Source organism: Sarcophilus harrisii, chromosome X, assembly GCF_902635505.1.
Source record: "Sarcophilus harrisii chromosome X, mSarHar1.11, whole genome shotgun sequence".
In the NCBI taxonomy this organism is placed as follows: domain Eukaryota; kingdom Metazoa; phylum Chordata; class Mammalia; order Dasyuromorphia; family Dasyuridae; genus Sarcophilus; species Sarcophilus harrisii.
The window spans coordinates 59,620,800-59,641,780 of record NC_045432.1 but is presented as its reverse complement, the minus strand read 5'-3'; the positions used below and the strand labels follow the sequence as shown (position 1 = coordinate 59,641,780).

At 35.0% G+C, this 20,981-nt stretch overlaps 1 protein-coding gene across 1 annotated transcript in view; it reads left to right on the top strand.

The window, feature by feature from the left end:
* Positions 1-20,981, top strand: part of RPS6KA6 (ribosomal protein S6 kinase A6) — a 103,895-nt gene that overhangs the window by 45,351 nt on the left and 37,563 nt on the right. The window contains exons 4-12 of the mRNA XM_031944913.1: positions 4,804-4,885; positions 6,280-6,360; positions 7,496-7,575; positions 9,934-10,040; positions 10,346-10,383; positions 13,263-13,405; positions 15,878-15,948; positions 16,244-16,332; positions 20,285-20,349. Of these exons, the coding sequence (XP_031800773.1) occupies positions 4,804-4,885; positions 6,280-6,360; positions 7,496-7,575; positions 9,934-10,040; positions 10,346-10,383; positions 13,263-13,405; positions 15,878-15,948; positions 16,244-16,332; positions 20,285-20,349 (756 nt within the window). The remainder of the gene's footprint in view (positions 1-4,803; positions 4,886-6,279; positions 6,361-7,495; positions 7,576-9,933; positions 10,041-10,345; positions 10,384-13,262; positions 13,406-15,877; positions 15,949-16,243; positions 16,333-20,284; positions 20,350-20,981) is intronic.

The window sequence follows — 20,981 nt, the reverse complement described above, 5'->3', positions numbered from 1 at the left end:
TTCACCTTTCAGTAGCTCAGAATGTTATGGGAGAGGTGATATATAGAGAACTCTGAGCAAATGATATATATAGGATAAATTGGAGATAATCTCAGAGGGAAGGCACTAGTATTAAAGTTTCTTAAAGAAGGTGGGATTTTTTTTTTCTGTGATTTGAAGCCAAGGAAGTCAGGAGGATTTTATATTTGATCCGTGAGATAGACGGTGGGGAGCCACTTGAGTTTGTTAAATAGGTGGTGATATGGACAGATGTGCATCTTAGGAAGTTCAGTTTGAAAGTGGAATCTAGGACGGACCACAGTGGGAAGAGAGAGATACCAACCAGCAGGCTATTGCATTAGCCCAGTCATGAGGTGATGTTGTCCGCATCTGATACTGCATTTGGCATTGTCAGAGGAGAAAGGGGATCGTTTATGAAAGATATTACAAAGATAAAATTAACAGGGCTTTTCATTAGATTGGATATAGGAGGTGAGAGGGAATAGGGAATCTAGGATGATACCTGGCTTATGAATGTAGGTGACTGGGAGGATGGTTATACTCTGAAAAATAATAGGGAATTTTTAGGAAGAGGAGAAGGTTTGAGGAGAAAGGAGATTAGTTCAGTTTTGTACAAGTCTGTTTAAATATGGCTAATAGGCAGTTAGATGTTCAAAACGAGAGGTGAGGAAAGTGGTTAGGGTTAGAAAAGTAGATGTGAGACATATCTGCATAGAGATAAATATTGAAAATCACGTAGTAAACTATAAAATAGCATAGAGAGAGAATTCTAGGGAGAAGAGAGTGAGCAACACTATTAGAGGCTAAAGTTAGGTCAAGAAGGATAATGACTGAGAAAACGTCAGAGGATAGATGTGGCAAGTAAAAGATCATTAGTTACTTTGGAGAAGAGGCATTTTGTTTAAAGCCATTTTGGTGTAGGATTTATCAGTGAAGCCTTTTAAAATCTTAATTCAAGACCAAAATATGGAATTGTGATTCCAATCCAGTTTATCAACATACTAGTCAAAAAGGAGAGCGGGTTCTTTGTGTTTCAATAGAAGTAATGTGTAGAGTACACTTCTTGGCCTGAATTATAGGTGTTAATATGCCGCTTTTGTAAATCTAAAGCTTTTAACTTTAATTTAAAAATGAACTTTCAAAAAGATTAAAACCTCATGCTTTATAAGCACTTTGGTTCACAAATGATTGTTATAAAAAACATCATTTAAATGTGTCCTGCAGTTGGCCCTTTCTTAAACTGCACTTATGATGGACAGACTTTGACAGTTTCAGCTGCTCTAAAAAAAAGTATTCATTATTCTTATTCACCCACATGATTTAATTCTAACTTTTACTTCTTAATATTCTCACCTCTTCCTTCCTTCCCCCACTGCTGGTATTAAAAACATTGCCACTCCTACCCTCAAGAGTCTTACTTGGAACTTTAGAATTTCATAGGAACAATTATCGTTTTAAGTATTTGAAGGTTTTTGTATCAATAATGGACCAGTACTTCTTTCATGATACACGAAGAATCCTCTTTTAAATTCTTAGAAAAGGAAATTTAATTTAGCATTGCGTTATACAGAACTAAACTTGTGAATTGCTACCTTTCAAGATTTGGAATTGTCTTCAGGCAAGAACAGGTTTTGTAACTGTCTTAAAGACAACTGCTGTATGCAAGGGAGGCGGAACATAGACGCATACAGAAGAGAGCAGATTGAACAGGATAGGCCCTAGGAATAATTGTTAAGTCCATCTGATGCCTGCTTCATTTCTGTTGCTGTCTTGGAAGTTGAACTATTATGGGGGTGGTTTCATTTTTGCCTCCTGTATATGTCATGTGTATATGTCAGTATGAGAATATGCTTGGTTATCAGTATTTCATCATTTGTGTAGGCATTGTGTAGGTGTGACTTGTTAGATACTGAACCTAAGCAGAAATCTGGCCAAAGCTATGAATCAGATCGGTGTAGGAGCGATTCCAAGAAACTTTGGGTTGCTGAGTCTTGATTTAGGTTTTGCTTGGAACGCTCCATTGTGAAAATGCTACAAATGGGATTGGAGAGCACATAACAAAGTCTTGAGGTAGTAACCCTTTATACAGCCGCTTTAATCAAAAGCAACTGAGGTGAGTCACAGAGGCTTTGATTCTTCCCTTCAGTGTTAGATTTGACTTTAGGGATTTGTACTAAGCATGACTTTAATACTGTTGATAGGACTCATTGGATTAGTAAGGATTGGAATCCAACAACCTAAGTCATCCATGCCCCTTGTTAAAAATGCTCTTTGATCTCTCTGTCTTCTTAACTTTTTAGACATATATTTACCCAAAACACCAATTCTCTTTAAATCAGATCCTACGTCCTTCATTCTATTTAAATTGTGTTCCCTTTTTGGTGAAAATTGTAAAAAATGTCCAATTCCATGTAATAACAATTTTTAACATTCATTAAAAATTTTTTTTGAATTTCATATTTTCTCCCTGCCTCCTTCCCCTGTCTTCTTCTTGAGAGAAGGTAAGCAATTTTATATGGACCCTATGTGTTAAGTCATGTAAAATATCTCCATATTATCCATGTTATAAAAGAAAACAGATCAAAAAATACCCTAAGAAAAATAAAGAATTTTTTAAAAGTATGCTTTGATCTGCATTCAGACTCCATCAGTTTTTTCTCTGAAGGGTAAATAACATTTTTACTTCATAAGTCCTCCAGAATTGCCTTGGATCATTGAATGCCAAGAACGGCTAAGTCACTCACAGTTGATCATCGTACAATATTACTGTGTGCACAGTTCTCCTGATTCTTCTCACTTAACTTTGCATCAGTTCGTGTGAATCTTTCCAAGTTTTTCTGAAACTACTCTCCTCATTTCTTGTACCACAGTAGTATTCCCTCATTATCATATGCCACAATCTACTCAACTATTCCCCAATTGACAAGCATCCTCTCAATTTCCAGTTCTTTCCCACCACAAAAAAAGAGCTGCTAGAAAAATTTTTGTACATATAGGTGCTTTTTATTTTTCCTTGATCCCTTTGGGGTACAGACCTAGTAGTGGCTTTACTGGGTCAAAGGAGATGTACAGTTTGATAGTCCTTTGTCATAGTTTCACATCGTTCTCCAAGATGGTTGTATCAATCCATAAGTACTCCAACAGTGCGTTAGTGTCTTGATTTTTCTGTCTTCCCTTCAGTATTTGTCATTTTCTTTTTCTTTTGTATCAGCCAATCTGATATGTGCAGGTATTACCTCAAATTTGTTTTTATTTGCATTTCTCTAATCACATTTTTATGTGACTATAAATAGTTTAAATTTCTTCTTCTATATCCTTTGAGCATTTACCAATTAGAGAGTGACTTGGTTTCCTATACATTTGACTCAGTTTGCTATATAGTTGAGAAAAGAAGCCTTTATCAGAGCAACTTGCTGTAAAATTTTTTCCCCAGTTTTCTGGTTTCCTTTTAATCTTGACTGCTAAACTGGGTCCCTAATGAACAAGTGCAAGAACTTATAGGATACATAGGCTCATCTTTAAGGATGAGGATTTGAAACCATGCAGTTTCTTCTTCCTCCTGTAGCTGATCTTGGGGAATGGGATGATAATATTCATAGGATCATCGATATAGAGTTGGAAGGGATCTCAAAGAACATGTGTTCCAGTTCCCTCATTTTCCATTTGGGGAAAGTGGGGCCCAAGGAGCTTAAGTGATTTGTCCAAGGTCAATACAGGTAGCAATTGTCGATTTCTCCAATGCCTAGTATGTGGCAGGCACTGGAACTCCAGAGTCAGTGTTCTTTCCAGTGAACTATCATGAGCCCCTATCTAAGACCTGAATTAATAATGCTAGGTCTTAAAAATAACAAATAATTACTTCAGGCCATGAATAAGCTCTGTTAATAATAACACCTCACCTGTAATTATAAGCAAATAGTGACAGCATGCTTTAAGGTATACATACTTTATGTGGGCATTTCAGCCTCTTAACAACCCTTTGAGGTAGATACTCCAGGAATTATCATCCTCCTCCAGAGATGAGTAAACCAGAGTCACAGAGGTATCATCCTCGATTCCACTCATCCAGTCTTCCTTCCCCAGTGGAATAAGTGCCACCAGCTTTCTGTTACCTGCGGGATCAAACACAACATCCTATGTCTGGCATTGCGAGTTCCTCACAGCCTGGCTCCCCCCTGCCTCCAGTCTTAGATCCTCCTTCCTTCAGGTATTCTGTGATCCAGTGATCCTGCCTCCCGGATTTTTGCACAAGACCTCTGTCCAGTTTCCAGGCATTTTCAGTGGTTGGCCCTGGTAACCTGCCTTTCTCTGGCTGCTGGCTGTCCTGGCTTCCTTCAAGGGCCAGCTCAAATCTGCCCTTCTGCACTGCCAACTTTCCTGATCTCCTTTAAGGCACTCCTTCCCTCTGCTGATGATTGCCAATTTATCCTGTCCAGAGTTTGTTTGGACATAGATGTTTGCATATTGTCTCCCCATTAGAATGCGAGTATCTTGACAGCAGGGTCCATTCTGTCCTTTGCCTTTCTCTACATCCCCAGGTGGTAACACAGTAAAGAACCATGCCTGGCACATAGTCAGCCCTTTGAAAATGCTTACTGTGGAACTGACCACAATACAGTCCATGCAGGTCCTTTAGAATTAATGAAGAATCTGAAATACTCATATAGCTAAAGACATTAATGCAACTTATGAGAGGAGCAGATAACTTTAAAATTGGAAATCTGTAAATGTGTGTGTGTGTGTTTTTAGTAACACTAACTTGAATGAAATGTTCTTTTTCTCCTCTCTCACCTCCCTGTCCAGGTTTTTCTTGTAAAGAAGATCATCGGTCCTGATGCTGGGCAGCTTTATGCAATGAAAGTATTGAAAAAAGCATCTTTAAAAGGTACAACATTTATCAAACTGTGACTTGAAAAAGATCCTTTTCAAACTTCTTTTCTAGGGCTTATATTGCATATAGTTGCATCTTTTAGCCACTATCATGATTTTCCAGCAAGTCATATAAAATGCATACTTGCTAATATTTATCTGAAGCATTCTGTTAGGATGTATGTTTTTCCTGTTGGGAATTTTCAGCAGGCAAAATCATGTAATTACCATTTAATGATTTGGAATTTGAGGAGCCATGTAGCGTGAGACAGTATTGGATTGGGTAGTCAGAGAACCAGGGTTCACGTGTGGACTTTTGGGAATAAAGAGCTGTGGGATCTTGGGCAGATTACTTTATTTGTTCAGGTCTCAGTTTCCTCATATCTAAAATTGTTTAATGATGTCTATGCTACCTAATGCAGGTTTGTTGTGAGAATCAGATGAACTGGTGAATGCAAAGTGCTTTGTGTTCTAAAATGCTATATAAGTGTGACTTATGCATATAGTAACATAATTATTTCTCTTCCCACCCCCCAGTTATTCTTTCATTGTTCTTGTTTTTACTCTTCCATCTTCTTGGATAAATTTTTTAGAAGTCATGAATACAAAAGCATTTGCAAACAGTAGTATTCATCTCTTTTGGTCCACACTCAAATATACTCATTTGTCTGTTCCCAGTTCTCAAGGGGAAAGATTTTACCCACTTACTTGGTGTTTCTTTCACCAACTTATTTAAACATTCATTGGTGTATATTGCTAAAAACTTGTTAATTGATCACTTGTTTGTACTGTATTAGTCCATTCTGTGAGATGGATTAAAGCTAATATGTTATGGTTTTCAACGAGATTTCTCCCATTTCACCAAATTTTATAACTTTTTGAGGGCTAAATATGCCATTACCCTACACAGTAAAAATTGGGAAATGTTTCACTAATCACATAAAATATAGATTTTTTTGTAGGCTATTTTGCTGGTAGCTTTTTCAATTTTAATCGGACTATATATTGGTAACTGTAAATTCTAGCTGTATATGGATGTGAAAAATTTATAGGGATGTGGACTGAGCCTGTGATTTCATCTGTACAGAGAAATCCTTTGTGAGAGGATTCCTTCTACCTCTATTAGCAGGTCAGCACCTTCACTGGATCTCATAAGCCTAGAGAGTTGTGAGATCATTTCACAGGTCATTGATGTGCCCAAGGTCACATAGTCAGCATGTGTAAAAGATAGGAATTGAATGCACATTGTCTTTTCTTTAAGGCCAGCTCTTTATATATACTTCTCTACACAAATATATCCTGAATGTTTAAGTAAAAGAAATTCTTTACTTTTAAATTTTATTAGTATTTGATGTTTTTTTTTTTTGTAAACTTACGTCAAGTAATGCTGTTACTATCTTTTCTTTTCAGTTCGAGATAGAGTTCGTACAAAGATGGAGAGGGATATACTTGTAGAAGTAAATCATCCATTTATTGTCAAATTGCACTATGGTAAAGATTGCCTTTTTTCTTTTCTTTTCTTTCTTTCTTTCTTTCTTTCTTTCTTTCTTTCACCATTTTCTCATCTGCATTGTTCTTCTTATCTTCTCTAGTTAGTGAATATAATTCTAACTCATTGAAATATGCTACTTGTCAATTATGATTGGTTAGTGTATCACCTTTTTCTTGAGAATAAAGGAAAACATTATGTTTCTAGCATTGTCATTTTGTGAGGTGAGCTACTGGCTTAGTAGACAAAAATTCTAAAATAGAGAACAAATATGTTAAGGCATTGTGCCTGGGTGCTAGAGACACAAAGATGAAAAATCACTGTCCCTGCCCTCAAGGAACCTATATTCTCCATTCTATTTGCCATGCTCACAGCTAAATATAGTACAGGGGAATGTGTGGTGAGAGCAAAATAAAAAAGGAAAGCTTGGCAAGATTTCTCCATTAGCTTCAAAGCAGACTAAAAATATTTATTCTTGCTTCAGCTGCTATGGTACTTCAAAAGGTTGTTCCAATTTCATATGGCAGTAGTACATAAAGTCAGTAATAGCCCAGTCATGGACATAACCGGTGCTTAAGAAGTTGTTAAGTTGAATTTCTAATGAAACAGATGTGCGTAATGTATAATGCCTTGACATAACCCCTCTGCTCTCCACTTCATCCTCAACTTGATTTGATTTTTATCAGTGTTCTTTTGAGAAATTATATATTTATGTTAGTATTCATTTATGAATTAAATAGCTATATGCTATTAAGTCAGCCTTAAGAAAAGACACTAGATTTAGGATCTCTCACTATAGGAGTCCCTGGTGGAAAAGTGTGTACAAGGGGAGTTACGTATTTGCCCAGCTCTTTGCCTCTTAGTCTCAGGGCTGATATTGGATAGTAATGTTTGCCCCTCTGTATAATGAGAGTGATGTGGGCACTTATACGTTAGGGCCTGATTTTCTGGGAGGTGGAAGGTAGCTCTTGTCAATATTGAACCTAGCTCCGAATTTGAAATATTAGTTGATGGTATTCCTTTAAAGTGGATCTTGTCATTGAACTCCTATACTTGAGTACTTTCCCTTATAAACAGTAGTAAGATATTTCATCTTTTAAGATTTTCTTCTTTACTAAGTTTCTAATTTTTGATTAGCCTTTCAGACTGAAGGGAAGCTGTATTTAATACTGGATTTTCTCAGGGGAGGAGATGTATTTACAAGATTATCCAAAGAGGTAAGCACCCACCTGTAACCTTAATGTAGAAAGTGGAAAGACATCCAGTTCTTCTGCTGACAACATTCTTATTGGAGATTTTACTTTAAATGATTTTGCAAGTCTCCGTGTATTTAACTCGTGACACCAGCTTGTTAATGGGGTCTTGCCTTTGACTTTCTTAGAAAATATTTTAGTGATTTATGTGAGATGATTTTCATATAGGCTGTCAGACAACATAAATATCTGGCCAGAGTAGGTTGGGATGAGGTTAGGAGTATGGATATGTACAAGCTACTCAAGTGCCCTCTAGGAACTACTCTGAGTAGCCTCAGTCTTACCTCCACATTTCCAAGGGGGTGAATGTGAATGGACCATTGCTGTTTGTTTGACTTTTGGCACTTCTGAGGTGTTAAGAGGAAGCAAATATGCAGCCAGGATTAAGGGCATTTATTAGGTGGCCTTGGTCTCCTCTTTATACCTTCCTACCTCAGGTGTAAGTCTGTGACTATGCTTAGCATATTGAGTAGCATCCATTAGGTAACACAGTCTGTCAAGGATGCCATGTTTTTAAACCATATTACATTTGGTAAGTGTTAGCAATTAAAATAATAATAATGAGGAAGAGGAGGCCCCTCTTTATATATCTATCGAAAGGCCCTGGTAAAATGCGGTCTTTAAGAAATTCTTTCTGACAGTCAGTCTCAGTTTTTTTCTAAACCAGAGGTTCTTAACTTGGGGTACATGTGTTGAAAACATTTTGGTAAATGTAGTTCATTAGCATGTTCTAAGAATCTTAGTGCAGTTTTAAGCTGTTAAAGCCTGAAACTGTAGTAAGCCTTTGAGAGCATCCCGTATAATGGTTTTCTTTGTGAGCCTCTGTATGCATTGAAACATATGACTCTGAGAAAGCATCTCTAGCCTTCATCAGCCTGACTGCCAAGAGTGGATCAGCAACACACAAAAAGTGGAGAAGCCCTGCTCTAAACTCTTGAGGTAGAGATTGCCAAAGTATAGGGTCTAACATGATTATGTCAGTAAAATTTGAACGATTCTCACCTTAGAGTATTAGATAATTAATAGTTAATATTTTTAATATTATTCTCATGAAAACCAGTAGCCAGGCCATTCATCTATCTGGCAAGAGGAAAATGGGATCTGTAGCCTCAGGGTTTGTTTGGTTTCTAAATTATAGAAATCTTAGATCTATGGTATAAACAGGACCCGTTTGTGATTAGTCCTTTCAGTAGCAATGCCACATTTATTTTTATAAAAAGCACAATTTTTTAAGGCTATAAAGATGGCTAATTGTTTATATCTTGTAGGAAAGATAAGTTTCAGGATATTCTTGGTTGCCATGTTTTCTTACAGATGATATTATGTAACATTATGAGATGTATTTCTATATGGATCAATTTTTAAATGGCCATTGATACCCTTATCCCCCTCACAAAAAAAAATCAAAGAAAAAAAAAAAAACAAAAACAGTAAACAAACCTGGTCTCTTCTTAGCTAAGAAACTCTCCCAGAAAGGGGGCTGGCAAGTGATATTGGTGAAATGAGAGCAATAGAGGCAGATCTAAGAGTACAGGAGCAGTGCTGTGATTAGTTTGTAACAGATTAAGTGTTCTCTAAGTAAGGTAAAAGGATATGCAAATAGGCAGCTTCTTTAAACTCTAAATTGTGCTTTTTAGTTGCCATGAAAGTTTGTAATCTTTAACAAACTTTCAAATTCTTGAAACTGTCCCTCAAATGAAATAAGTAACTTACATACTCTTTAATATATTCAGGCAACATTGCCCGAATAACTAAGAAGTGACTGTGATGTCCTTAGGATTGCACAGAGAGCCAGTACAGTACAGGTAAACTTGGGCAAATCACTTCACTCGAGCATCCCCAGGCAGCTTTTGTAAGTTGCAGAGCAGTTGTTGATCTACATTGATAGGACTTTCTTTACTAGGAGCTCTCAACTCCAGTGAAACTCTGAGTTCAGTAAAAACAATGGTCTTATCTTCAGATGATTAAAGTTAGAAGAGAAAGACAACACAGCAGCATCACATCTGCAGCAAAGCCCCTGAGGGTTTCTCATAACTATTCCATACTATATTAATTCAGCTTCACGATAGTAACTAAGATAGAAAGAGAAAGTTCAATTCGGAAAGCACCGAGACATTTTTCAAACATCTTCATAAAAAAAAGCTCCTAGGAAACAAGATTTAGTGTATAAAAGAGTGGACTTTAGTTTCCCCAGCAATTTTTTCTCTGAGATAAATCCTCCCTAATGTTTGTAACTGTTTGATTTTGAAGAATAAAATTGTAAAATGTGATTTTAGCCATCAAAGCCGAGATCAGAAAGTAAACCTTTCCAATTTTTATTAGGTTATGTTTACAGAGGAAGATGTGAAATTCTACCTCGCAGAACTTGCCCTTGCTTTGGATCATCTGCACAGTCTGGGGATTGTGTACCGGGACCTGAAGCCAGAAAAGTAAAGTAGCCTGGGGGCTCTGGGAATAGTCTGTGCTATCTAAATGTCCTTCTATATTCTCTAGTATATATTTGACTTAACTTTATGAAAAAAGAGGTAAAAAAATATAAACTAGAAATAGTATTTCATAAGTAATCAAATAATCCCTTGATTCTGATTGTGCTAGTCATTTTTATAAATTGCCAATTTATCAGCATAACTATTAAAGATTGGTTTTTCTTAAATTTGTGATCATTTTAATAAATGTCTTATGCATAAGGATTTTGCTATTATATACATTGGTGAATGTGCATTTTAATTTTCAGCATTTTGCTTGACGAAGCAGGACATATCAAGTTAACAGGTGTGTAAATTCTCAATACAGTTAATCTTTCTATACTGTATATTGCACTTATCTCAGTAACTGATTTATCTAGGTTTATTTTCTCTTTCTCCATTTCTTGATTTTAATTTATATCTTACCTATTTAATTAATTCATTTAAATGTTAGGGTAAGCTACCTCTCGATTTGTCCTCATTATGGTATTTGGTGGGGGTGGGGGGATGAGATGTACAGAGCTGATATTGTCTTATTGAGACCTACTTGTATATTTCTCCTGGGAAGGATTGCTAGTGTTTTGAAATCAGTTTGACCCTAAGTCATATTTTAAGTAGCATATAGATATAGAGATATGTTTCTCCTTTACTTAGGAAGATTATTTTTAAAAGATTAAGTCTTGATGGTCTTTGCAGAAATTTTTGAGATCTGTGCAGTTTAAAGGTAAGTTTCCACAGAATCATCAGTGTGATAATACACTACTCTGAGATTAACAGTCCAGACTAATATCATCAATGCTGAGGTTCAGAGTCACTTTAGTGAGTCCTTTTGATTTGTAACCTTGGTCTCTCTTTTGTGTGTGTCTCTAGAAAGAGCATATAGGGAATGGGATATTTGGGAGAGGATTAAAAAGGAAACAGTACAAGGTGAGGACTGTGCAGAGATATAGGATAGATGCAATTTGTGTTTGAAATGAACAACTCCATGTGCAAAGTTAATACTTTTTATTTGGGGATGGGGGTTTGTGGGGGACAGGTTTCATTAAAATCCCTCTATACTGCATTAAGGTTATTTGAGTAAATAAATGGTATCAAGTAGCTTCTTCCTATAGTCTTACGATATATTAATTGACCCCCTACCTGGATGAAATTTCTGGTTTTTTCCAACCTATCCACAATACAATTGCCTAAGGGATTTTATTAAAGTGGAGACCTGACCACATCACCAGCACCACCACTCAGATATATTCAATAATACTTCCAGGATCAAATGGAAACTCCTCTGTTTGACTTTTAAAGTTCTTCATGATCTGCCCCCTTCTACCTTTCCAGCCTTACTGACCAATCTCTTCTCTTGGAGGTCCAGCCAAACCAAAATCATATGAGCCTCTCATATGACGCTCTAGCTCTGGTTTCTGGAACACTCTTTTTTAACCTGTGTATCCTGGAGTCCCAGACTTTCTATAAAGATTTCGGATAAAAAAATGTATATAGACACATAAGAAATTTTTTAATTGTATTTTTTATTAAAGCTTTTGATAAACAAAACATATGCTTGGGTAATTTTTCAACATTGACCCTTGCAAAACCTTCCATTCCAGCTTTTCCCCTTCTTCCCCCCACTCCCTCCCCTAGAGGGCAGGTGTAGTCCCTTACATGTTAAATATGTTAAAGTATATGTTAAACACAATATATGTATACATATTTATAAAGTTATCTTGTCACACAGGAAAGATTGGATTTAGAAAGAAGGTAAAAATAACCCGAGAAGAAAAAAAAAACAAAAATGCAAGCAAACATTAACAGAAAGAATGGAAATGTTATGTTGTGGGCCATACTCATTTCCCAGTGTTCTTTCTGTGGGACACATAATAAATTAATTGTATCTTTAAACCTTTTCCTAAGGTTCTTGCCAGTCTTACATTATGGTAAACATTAAGAAGCATAAAATTACATTTTGAATATATGTGTGAAAAAAAAAGCATTTTAGAAGAAACTAGTAAAAGTGCTATAGTCAACTACAGTTTTTTATTTTTGTTTGTTTTTACAAGGCATTTGGGGTTAAGTGACTTGACCAGAAACACACATATATACATGAGGCGCTGGGAAAATAAGAGTTGAGAAAACTCTCCCATGAGCACTTTAGAAAAGACACATGAACTTAATAGTTTATAAGCTTCTGTAGCTTATTTTTCATATTGTCTTTATTGTTTCTGTGTTGTTGTGTGTGATTGTTGCTTTAAAAAATCAGTATCAGACACCTTAGTTTTGTCAGGATTAGACCATTTGACCAGAGACCTTCCCGGTCATGAGAATCTGAGAGTGAGGCTCTGTGGACAAACCTTTTAAAGATTAACAGGAAGTAAAAGCATTCTCTTCTCTTTACTTCCACACCTCTTTCCCTTTGGCTCTGCCTCCTTCCCCCCAAGAAAAAAGAAGAGCTCAAGTGGATAATGGGAGAATTAGCCTGAATATATATACATTTTGTAAATAGATGCTATGACAATTAAAACTTCTCAAAAAAAAACCAAACAAACTTCTTAGAACAAAACAAAAACAATTCACTGTAAAGACAAATATGCAAAATGATATTGAGAATATGATCACTAATTGTTTAATGAAAGTGGAGTCAGTAAATCCTTATGAAGTGTCCTAAGACATTGAATTCTTCTGTAGAGCCAGGCAAGGTAAAGCTAATCTTGTTTGTTCCTTTCTTCCCTCTAACTGCCCCCTTAGCCCCCACCCCAAAAGGAAACATTGATGTGGGCTACTTCCATTTTGGTTTGAGTAAACAAAACTTGGCTCAGTATGATAGACTTTGAAATGTGTAGTTTCTCATTTTTTACAAATGTATAGCTGTGAGTGGAGGATTAAGAGGCATATATTTTGAGTATTTCAGGATTTAAATGTATGCTTTTTCCAAACAATTTTAAATGTATGTAGTTTATGTAGAAACTGATCAGATTGCTTTTTGTAGTGTTAGTTTTCCAAATAAACTTTTTTCCTGTAATGTCCAGATAGTGCCTTGCTTTTAACAGCAATTCTGTATGTGACCATAGAGGCACAACTTTAACCCCATACCATATTGTACTTGTACAGGACTTTTCTGTATTCTAGATTTAATATTCTATCAATACAGAATGGATTCTATATTCAAATAAAATTTTTATAATACTATTATTTTAGATTTTGGACTCAGTAAAGAATCTGTAGACCAAGAAAAGAAGGCATACTCATTTTGTGGTACAGTTGAATACATGGCTCCTGAAGTAGTAAACAGGCGAGGCCATTCCCAGAGTGCTGATTGGTGGTCATTTGGCGTGTTAATGGTAAGCTGTATGTTTAGTCCTTCAACAAATACTTACTCAGTATCTATTTTATGACATTACTTTTGTGAGTTAAGGTAATAGAAAATGTAAAGCTGTATTTTTTTAACATTTGCTATTTAAATGCTTTGTTATCTTGTGGAGAGTGGGGATGGAGGAAAGTTTTGACATTTTATGATTATCAAAAATCTGGTGTTGTGTTAACTTATGTCAAAAAGAAAATTGGGTTCTTTTTTCTTCTAATCTTGTGTTTATCTTGCTAGTTAAAATTGTAAATGGTGAAACTATTGTGTAGACTTTAAGTTCCTAGTCTATAAAGAATCTGTCAGATTCTATACTAGAAACTAAAGTATTTAACAATTGTATAGTAAATTGTTGTACTTCTAGTTGCTATCACAAATTTTAGCGTGTGCACACACACATGCACATGTACACACACACACACACACATACACAGAAATATTTGTTACCTGTGAATATCTTACCTCCCTAATATGTTTATAATTTCCTATAGAAGATACTGTCTTCCTTTCACTTACTATTCTTCATAATATTTAGCATAGCCCCAGTCACACATATTATAACAAATACATAGTAATTAATTGGATATATAATTCTACATAAAATTTTGTGAGAGTAAAGGTTTTTTTAATGAAAACACTTTATATCAGAGGTATTTTGCTGTTAAACTTCTAATTATCCATTTAGCAGCACATCATAATTTCTGTGTTCCTAGAAATAAATTTTAAACACCTACTGTACAGCTAGTATTGATGGGCATGCATGACATAACCAAGTTCTCTTTACCCATAGTGTAGTTGGAAAGATATGACATACATATACATACACATATGTATACATATATGTGTATGAACACACATATGTACACGAGGCACTGGGAACAACGAAATGCAAAACTGTTTGGAATTCACCATAGACACAACAAGATTTAGAGAAGTCTCAGATCAGCATGACTTAAAGTAGTAGGAAAAAGCTTCAAGAGGAGATCAAGAGAAATGAGCAGACCATTTTGAAACTGGAATAGAATTTGGAAAAGTAGAGAATGTTATTATGAAGAAGAATAGCATTAGGAAATATCAGAATGGGAATGACCGCAGGTTGGGGGTGAGGAGTAGGGAGGAAGATCACACAGAAGCTGTGTGTTGGGGCTTGGGGGAAGTGGGAAGTAGGATCAAGTTCTAGAGGACTTTGAAAGCCAAGTCAGAAGAATTATAGGTAGTAGGAGTTATTAAATATTGTTAAGCAGGTGACACATGTAATAAAATCTTTTGTTTTTTGAAAGGTTGATCTTATACCATTATGTAAATTGGATTAATTGGTGAGAAGACTGGAGTCAAAGCAACCATCTATGAGACTTTTAGAATAATCTGGGAATAAATTTATGGCTGTAGTAACCAGAAAAGGGATCTAACACAAAACAGGAACATAATGAGAGAGGTACCTAGGTTTGAGATTGAGAATTAGGAATCCTCTTTAGAGAAGGCCCAACAACAGGAGTATAAAGGAGTTTACCAAATCTAGAGAGAGAAAAAAACATAGGATTGAGGCCAAAGCCATTATTAAAATGACTTCTATTGAGAGTTAGATAAGAGTAAATGAAATTTAAAGATATTTGCATATAAGCATGACAAATATGGAAATAATGTTTAGAAGAACTGTACATGTTTAACCTATGTTGGATTGCTTGCTGTCTGTGGGAGGGGAGTGAAGGGAGGGAGGGAGAAGAATTTGGAAGACAAAAGAGTTTGCAAACATGAATGTTGAAAACTATCTTTGCATTTATTCATAAAAATAAATAGTTATTAAAATTAAAAAAGAAAAATATTTGCATATGCATTAAAAAAGAAAAGCCTCTTTAATGAATTATAGTGCTACATAATGTTGGGTCTACTCCATTTAGACTGTTTATCTTCATTCTCAAAATATCATTTTAGAAAACTTATATCCTTAATATCCTGAAATATTATTCCCTTACATCTTTTATCTTAATATTTTATTGTATTCTAAAATTTTACTCAATTGTAATTTTTTAACTTTTTTTTTTTACTGAACAGGATTAAAATACTCTTTTATCTAGTATCTTTGGATAGGGAGGACACAAGTTCTCTTAACCTTTTGGAAATGTCTATAAATTTTGTATTTAACTCATCATTTTCCCTTAGTCATTAAATTCTTTGAAGTAATTCAATTTTATTTTAGAGGAAAAATAATATATCTCTGAGGCTTTACAGATTTCTTTGGACCTTCCAAAAGTAAGATTGGGATATTTAGTAGATTTAATTTGCCACAGTTGAGTTATACCATAAGAAGCTAAAAACACCATCATTAAGTGGTTTCTAGAAAGTCAGACATGTATGCTTTCTTGGTCCTAGTTTGGCCCATGATTATACTTTGAAAAAAACTGTTATCCATCCTAAATCATACTTAATGTAATTCTGGTATTTTTTGTTTTAGTTTGAAATGCTTACTGGTACTCTGCCTTTTCAAGGGAAAGACAGAAATGAGACCATGAATATGATATTAAAGTAAGTGTAACTTTTAAATTTATCTTTTATACACTATTCTCCCAACACACAAACATACACGCACACACACACACACACACACACACACACCAAAAAGCCCTTGCTTTGAGAAATTTATAATAGTTTAGATGGAAATAAAATAATAATTTAAAAGTATAAACAGTTTTGTTGCTGGTACTATAAATGGAGCATTCTACCTGCCATTTTAAAAAGTGCCCCGGAAAAAAAAATCTTTTGTATGTAAGTTTTAAAGTACAGATTGTTAAGTTAAATTTCCTAAAATTTTATTTTCCAGAGCAAAACTTGGAATGCCTCAGTTTCTTAGCCCTGAAGCACAAAGTCTTCTAAGGATGCTATTCAAAAGAAATCCTTCAAATAGATTAGGTATTCTTATGTTTCATGGTTTTTGTAGTAAAGTATACTGAATATTATTTCTAGGTGAATAATATTTTTTCAGTTTTCTGATTTATTAGAATTTAATGGTATTCATTAGCACTTTGAATTCTAGATTTTACTATTAAGAAAATAGTTGTTGGAATTTTGAAATGTTGAAGAATGGATATTCTGGTTTAATCAAAATGTCTTGGCTAGTAAGAAATTACTGTATATACAATAATACATCAATCATCAGTTTTTTTTAAAGAAGTCATAAGAGAGACCTTATAAATCATCTAGAAATTCATTTCCTTCACAATATAAGAATCTTCTCTGTAATGTCCTTGACAAATGATGATCCAGCCATTCTTTAAACACTTTCGGTGCCCTCAAATGCTATTGTTAGAAAGCTCTGTTGGACAGCTGTTCAGTCAAAAGAACTTATCCTTCATCCTGTAATTTCTACCTATTGGATCTCAGAATAACAAAGAACAGTTATATTCTCTTTTCCATATGGCAACCCTTTGGACATTTGAAGACAACAATCATATATCCTTTTTACTTCTCCATGCTTAATGTCTTTTATTCCTTCAAATATTCCTCAGATGACAGTTTCCACACTGGTTCTTCTCTATACACATCGTTATTTATTTATTTATTTTTTAAGAATTACCTGTACCAAACACATTCTTATAAATGTGTCCTAACACATACTCTAGCGTAAAATGATTTCTCTTGATCTCTGGGGCTAAGATGACATTAGTTTACAGCTAGTTGGGAAGAGCTTATTGAATTTGCCTTTCACTGAAATTCTCGGTTCTCTTTCACATATCTTCTCTGATTTCTGTATCATTGCCAGGGATGATGGGGGGGGGGGGGGGGGGGGAGAGACTATAGTACTGGAAAAGGACAAATGTTGGCCCCTATTTTCAAAAAATCAAAGAGTCTAGAAACTTTAGTTGGGTAAATTTGACTTTGATTCCCAAGAAAAGTCTATGTTATCAAAGAGATAATGAACATCTTGAAAAGACATTAGCGATCACAAAAAGCCCACGTGGCTACATTAAGACTGAGTAAGGATAGACTTGCTTCATTTCCTTTTTTGACAAGGTCCTTTGGTAAATCTAAAATATGCTATACATACCATTGATCTAGATTTTAGAAAGGTCTGTGACCAAATCTCTCATGTACTTTTTGCATTTGTATATCTGCTGCCTAGCACAGTGCTAGCAATGTGCCAGTTGACCAATTCAATTCTTGTGGGCAAGATTAAGAGATATGAGCTAGTCAATATTGTAGGTAGATGATATTTAGAAAGCAAAGAGTAGTCATCAGTAGATGGATATCTGGTTGGAAAAAGAAAGTCACCAGTAGAATGCTCCAGTGATCTATCCTTGACTCTGTGCTGGGGTTAACATCTTCATCAGTGATGATTGAAACTGTATCAGATTTGCAAATGACATAAATCCTACAGGGACAGCTGAAAATTTAAATACTTGAATCCAAAACAATCTCAACAGGCCAGAAAATTCCTTTGACTAAGTTAGCTTGAATTAGGGATAAATGTAAGATCTTAAACAAAATTCAGTTGTATGTCCAAAGGAAACCTAAACATTTCATAGGATTTTCCATCATCTAGTATTAATGAAAAGTATCTACACAAATGCCACCAGGAAAATAATTGCAGCCTTTGCATCAAGATGGTTGCTAAGAATGAAATGGAAAAATGGCTTGAAATGAATAACTTGAAAAAACACTCCAAAATAAATCAGCATGTACTCTGATAGTTAATGATTTCCTTACTAAGGAGGGAAAAAGGTGAGGGGGGAATAAAAAGGGAAATATGACTCAGGAAGAAAGAATGTGGGAGGTCAAAGACTTATAGATTATATTCTTCAGGAGAAAAATTGATAGGTGCTAGACAGGCTGAGAACAGATTAACACCATAAGAGATTGAAATTGATTTTGTTTTTACAGAAAGGAAAATACGTGTTACTGAAAAGACATTATCCTGGAGCCAAGGATTTGTATCAGTCAGACTACTGACTTGTCAGAAGATCAGGTCCAGTTTAAAAAATAACAAAAATAATGATTAAAGAATATAGTGAGCAACTGAAACTAATGATAAGTACTTGGAAAATCAGAAACAGGATTGAAATCATTGCTGACTGTAAAAACTATAGCCAATATGTTTAAATTACAGAATTATGGTAGGTTTATTTGGAAGTTGGTGATAAAGGACTGCAGCTCAGAAAGGAGCCTCTGTCTGGATATGTAAATCTGGGAATCATCAGTATAGAAATGCGAATTGACTCTTGGGGAGCTTATTTAGTCACTAAGTGAGTGTCAAGAGAAGACAGAAGAGGGCTCCAGACAATCTTATAGAACACTCGAGGTCAGTGGGTAGAGCATGGATAATTAGCAAAGGAGTCTAAAAAATGATAAGATGAATAGGATGAGAAATGAAAAAGAACAAACTTTCAGAAACCTAGAGAAAAGAGAATATCTTGCAGGAGGGCATAATCAAGAACATGAGGTGCTTCAGAGAGGTCTTGAAGAGAAGAGGCCATTGCATTTGACAGTTCAGAGGTCACTGGGTAACTAGAGTCAATTTAAGTCAAAGTATAGGTCCTTGTAGCAGTTCACTTAAGAGTTTTTTAGATTCTGATTGATCCATTAAACAGCCTTTTTGGGGTGCTCCTTTTCAAGCTGATAGAAAATCATATAATTAAATGCTCCACATTTTTCTATCGTGTCTTTGAAGATTGAGATTTTTCATATATCTTGCTGAAATCATCATATACTAGTCTTTGTCATTTCTCTGTTCTATCAGTTTTAAGAACTTTATCTTTCAGAAAAAGGAATATAAACTAGTATGACAAGATTTATTCGTAGCTCATGAATGACTACTGGTGACCTTTTTTTTAAGTGCTCACAAACACTTCCTCTCTAGCTTTTTCCTTTTTATAGCTCCTCTGGACAGAAGTCATCTTTTCTCTGAATTTTTATGTTTCTGATTTCCTGAAGCCCAAGGTACATTGCCCTGTATTCCCTTCTTTCTCTCATTGTGAACTTCAAAATGGCACGAGCATTTTCTTTTAAGATTCCTATCACTTCTACCTTTCCAGATAGTTTGTCTTTGTGGGTTAGACTTAAATCCAGAATAGTTGTTGACTTTCCATCCTTTTGCATGGCGAAATTGTCGAAAACAAGTAGAAAAAAATCTTAACTCTATTTTTAGTAGAATCAGCTTTCCAAGACCTGTCTATATTATACTTTGCCTTTTTGCCAGGATTCATATTAAGGAAATGTTCTTAGGTATCACCCCCACAAAAAACCAGCATCATTTTTTTAATCTTTCTTTCGCTCAAATGCTACCCACTAATTTATACATAAATATAAAGTTGATCTCTTTCCATAGAGGAGTCTTCCTTTTTCCTTCTGCTAGATGTTTCTTTTGAACAAGAGATATTTCATTTCTACATTCTAGTCATCATTTTTATATCCATTGGATCAACAAGTATTTATTATATACCTGTTATATGCTAAGTGCTAGTAATGCAAGCACAAAGAATAAAATATTCTCTGTTCTTTACATTCTCATGTAATATGTATGAAATTATATTTAAGTTGATTTTTAAATTTTTCCTTATTCTGTACATTGACCATGAGTATTCATTTAGAACAAATAAAATTTAATGACAAATCTATACTAAGGATAATTTGGTCCTCCTATTGATATAGAAGGTACTTTGGGATCTTCAGCAGTGCCACTGGAAAATGATTGTGAATATCCATTATCATTGTAACCTAGACATGCAGGAATTCTAGGTGGTAGACTGACAGATAAAAGTATGCACATCATAGCTGCCTACAAGTGAGGGATTTAGGAATAGATGCTCAAAGTGGAATAATAAGAACCACAAAGTTATACCAATAAAAAATATTTCTACTTTTAAAGGAGCTGGTACAGATGGTGTTGAAGAAATCAAAAGACATCTTTTCTTTTCAACTGTTGACTGGAATGTAAGTACAGTATAATGTAGTTGAATTAATAAGGTTTTGTTAGAGAATAGTTTTATAATAGAAGAGATTGAAAGAAAATTATTGTGTGTGGGCATTGCCAAGTAATAAATTCAAACTCTGTTTAAATTCCAGTGTGACATTTTAACTTAGAGGTACATTATAAAATGACTATTAGCTTTAATATTTACCATTTCAGCTTTATTCAGCTTGTAGGTCAGTAGATCCATGGTTAATAGACTTTGAGCAAATCTTTTGTGTTAAATTTTATTTTCCATCTGTAGCAATATCTAATGTGGTATGTAGAGAGAATGGAAGTTAGATTTAGGATGGGGGTGATGGGGGAACTCGGCTCAAATCCCAGCCCTGATCTTTACTAACTGGGTGACTTTGAGTAAGTGGTTTAAGCTCTCTGTGTCTCAGTTCTTTTAGATGTGGAACAACTTGTATTAAAATGATATCTTCCGTTTTGTGAATTTCTGCCCTGCTCTAAATCTCTTAAAGATTTTGACCCTCTTTCTGTAAATAGTCACTGGGGAAAAGAGATGAAAACCATCGTAGCTACCATCGTAGCTAAGTTTAGAAAGGCATATTCTGAGAGTATCAGCCACCAGTTGATGGCCCTTGGCAGCAGC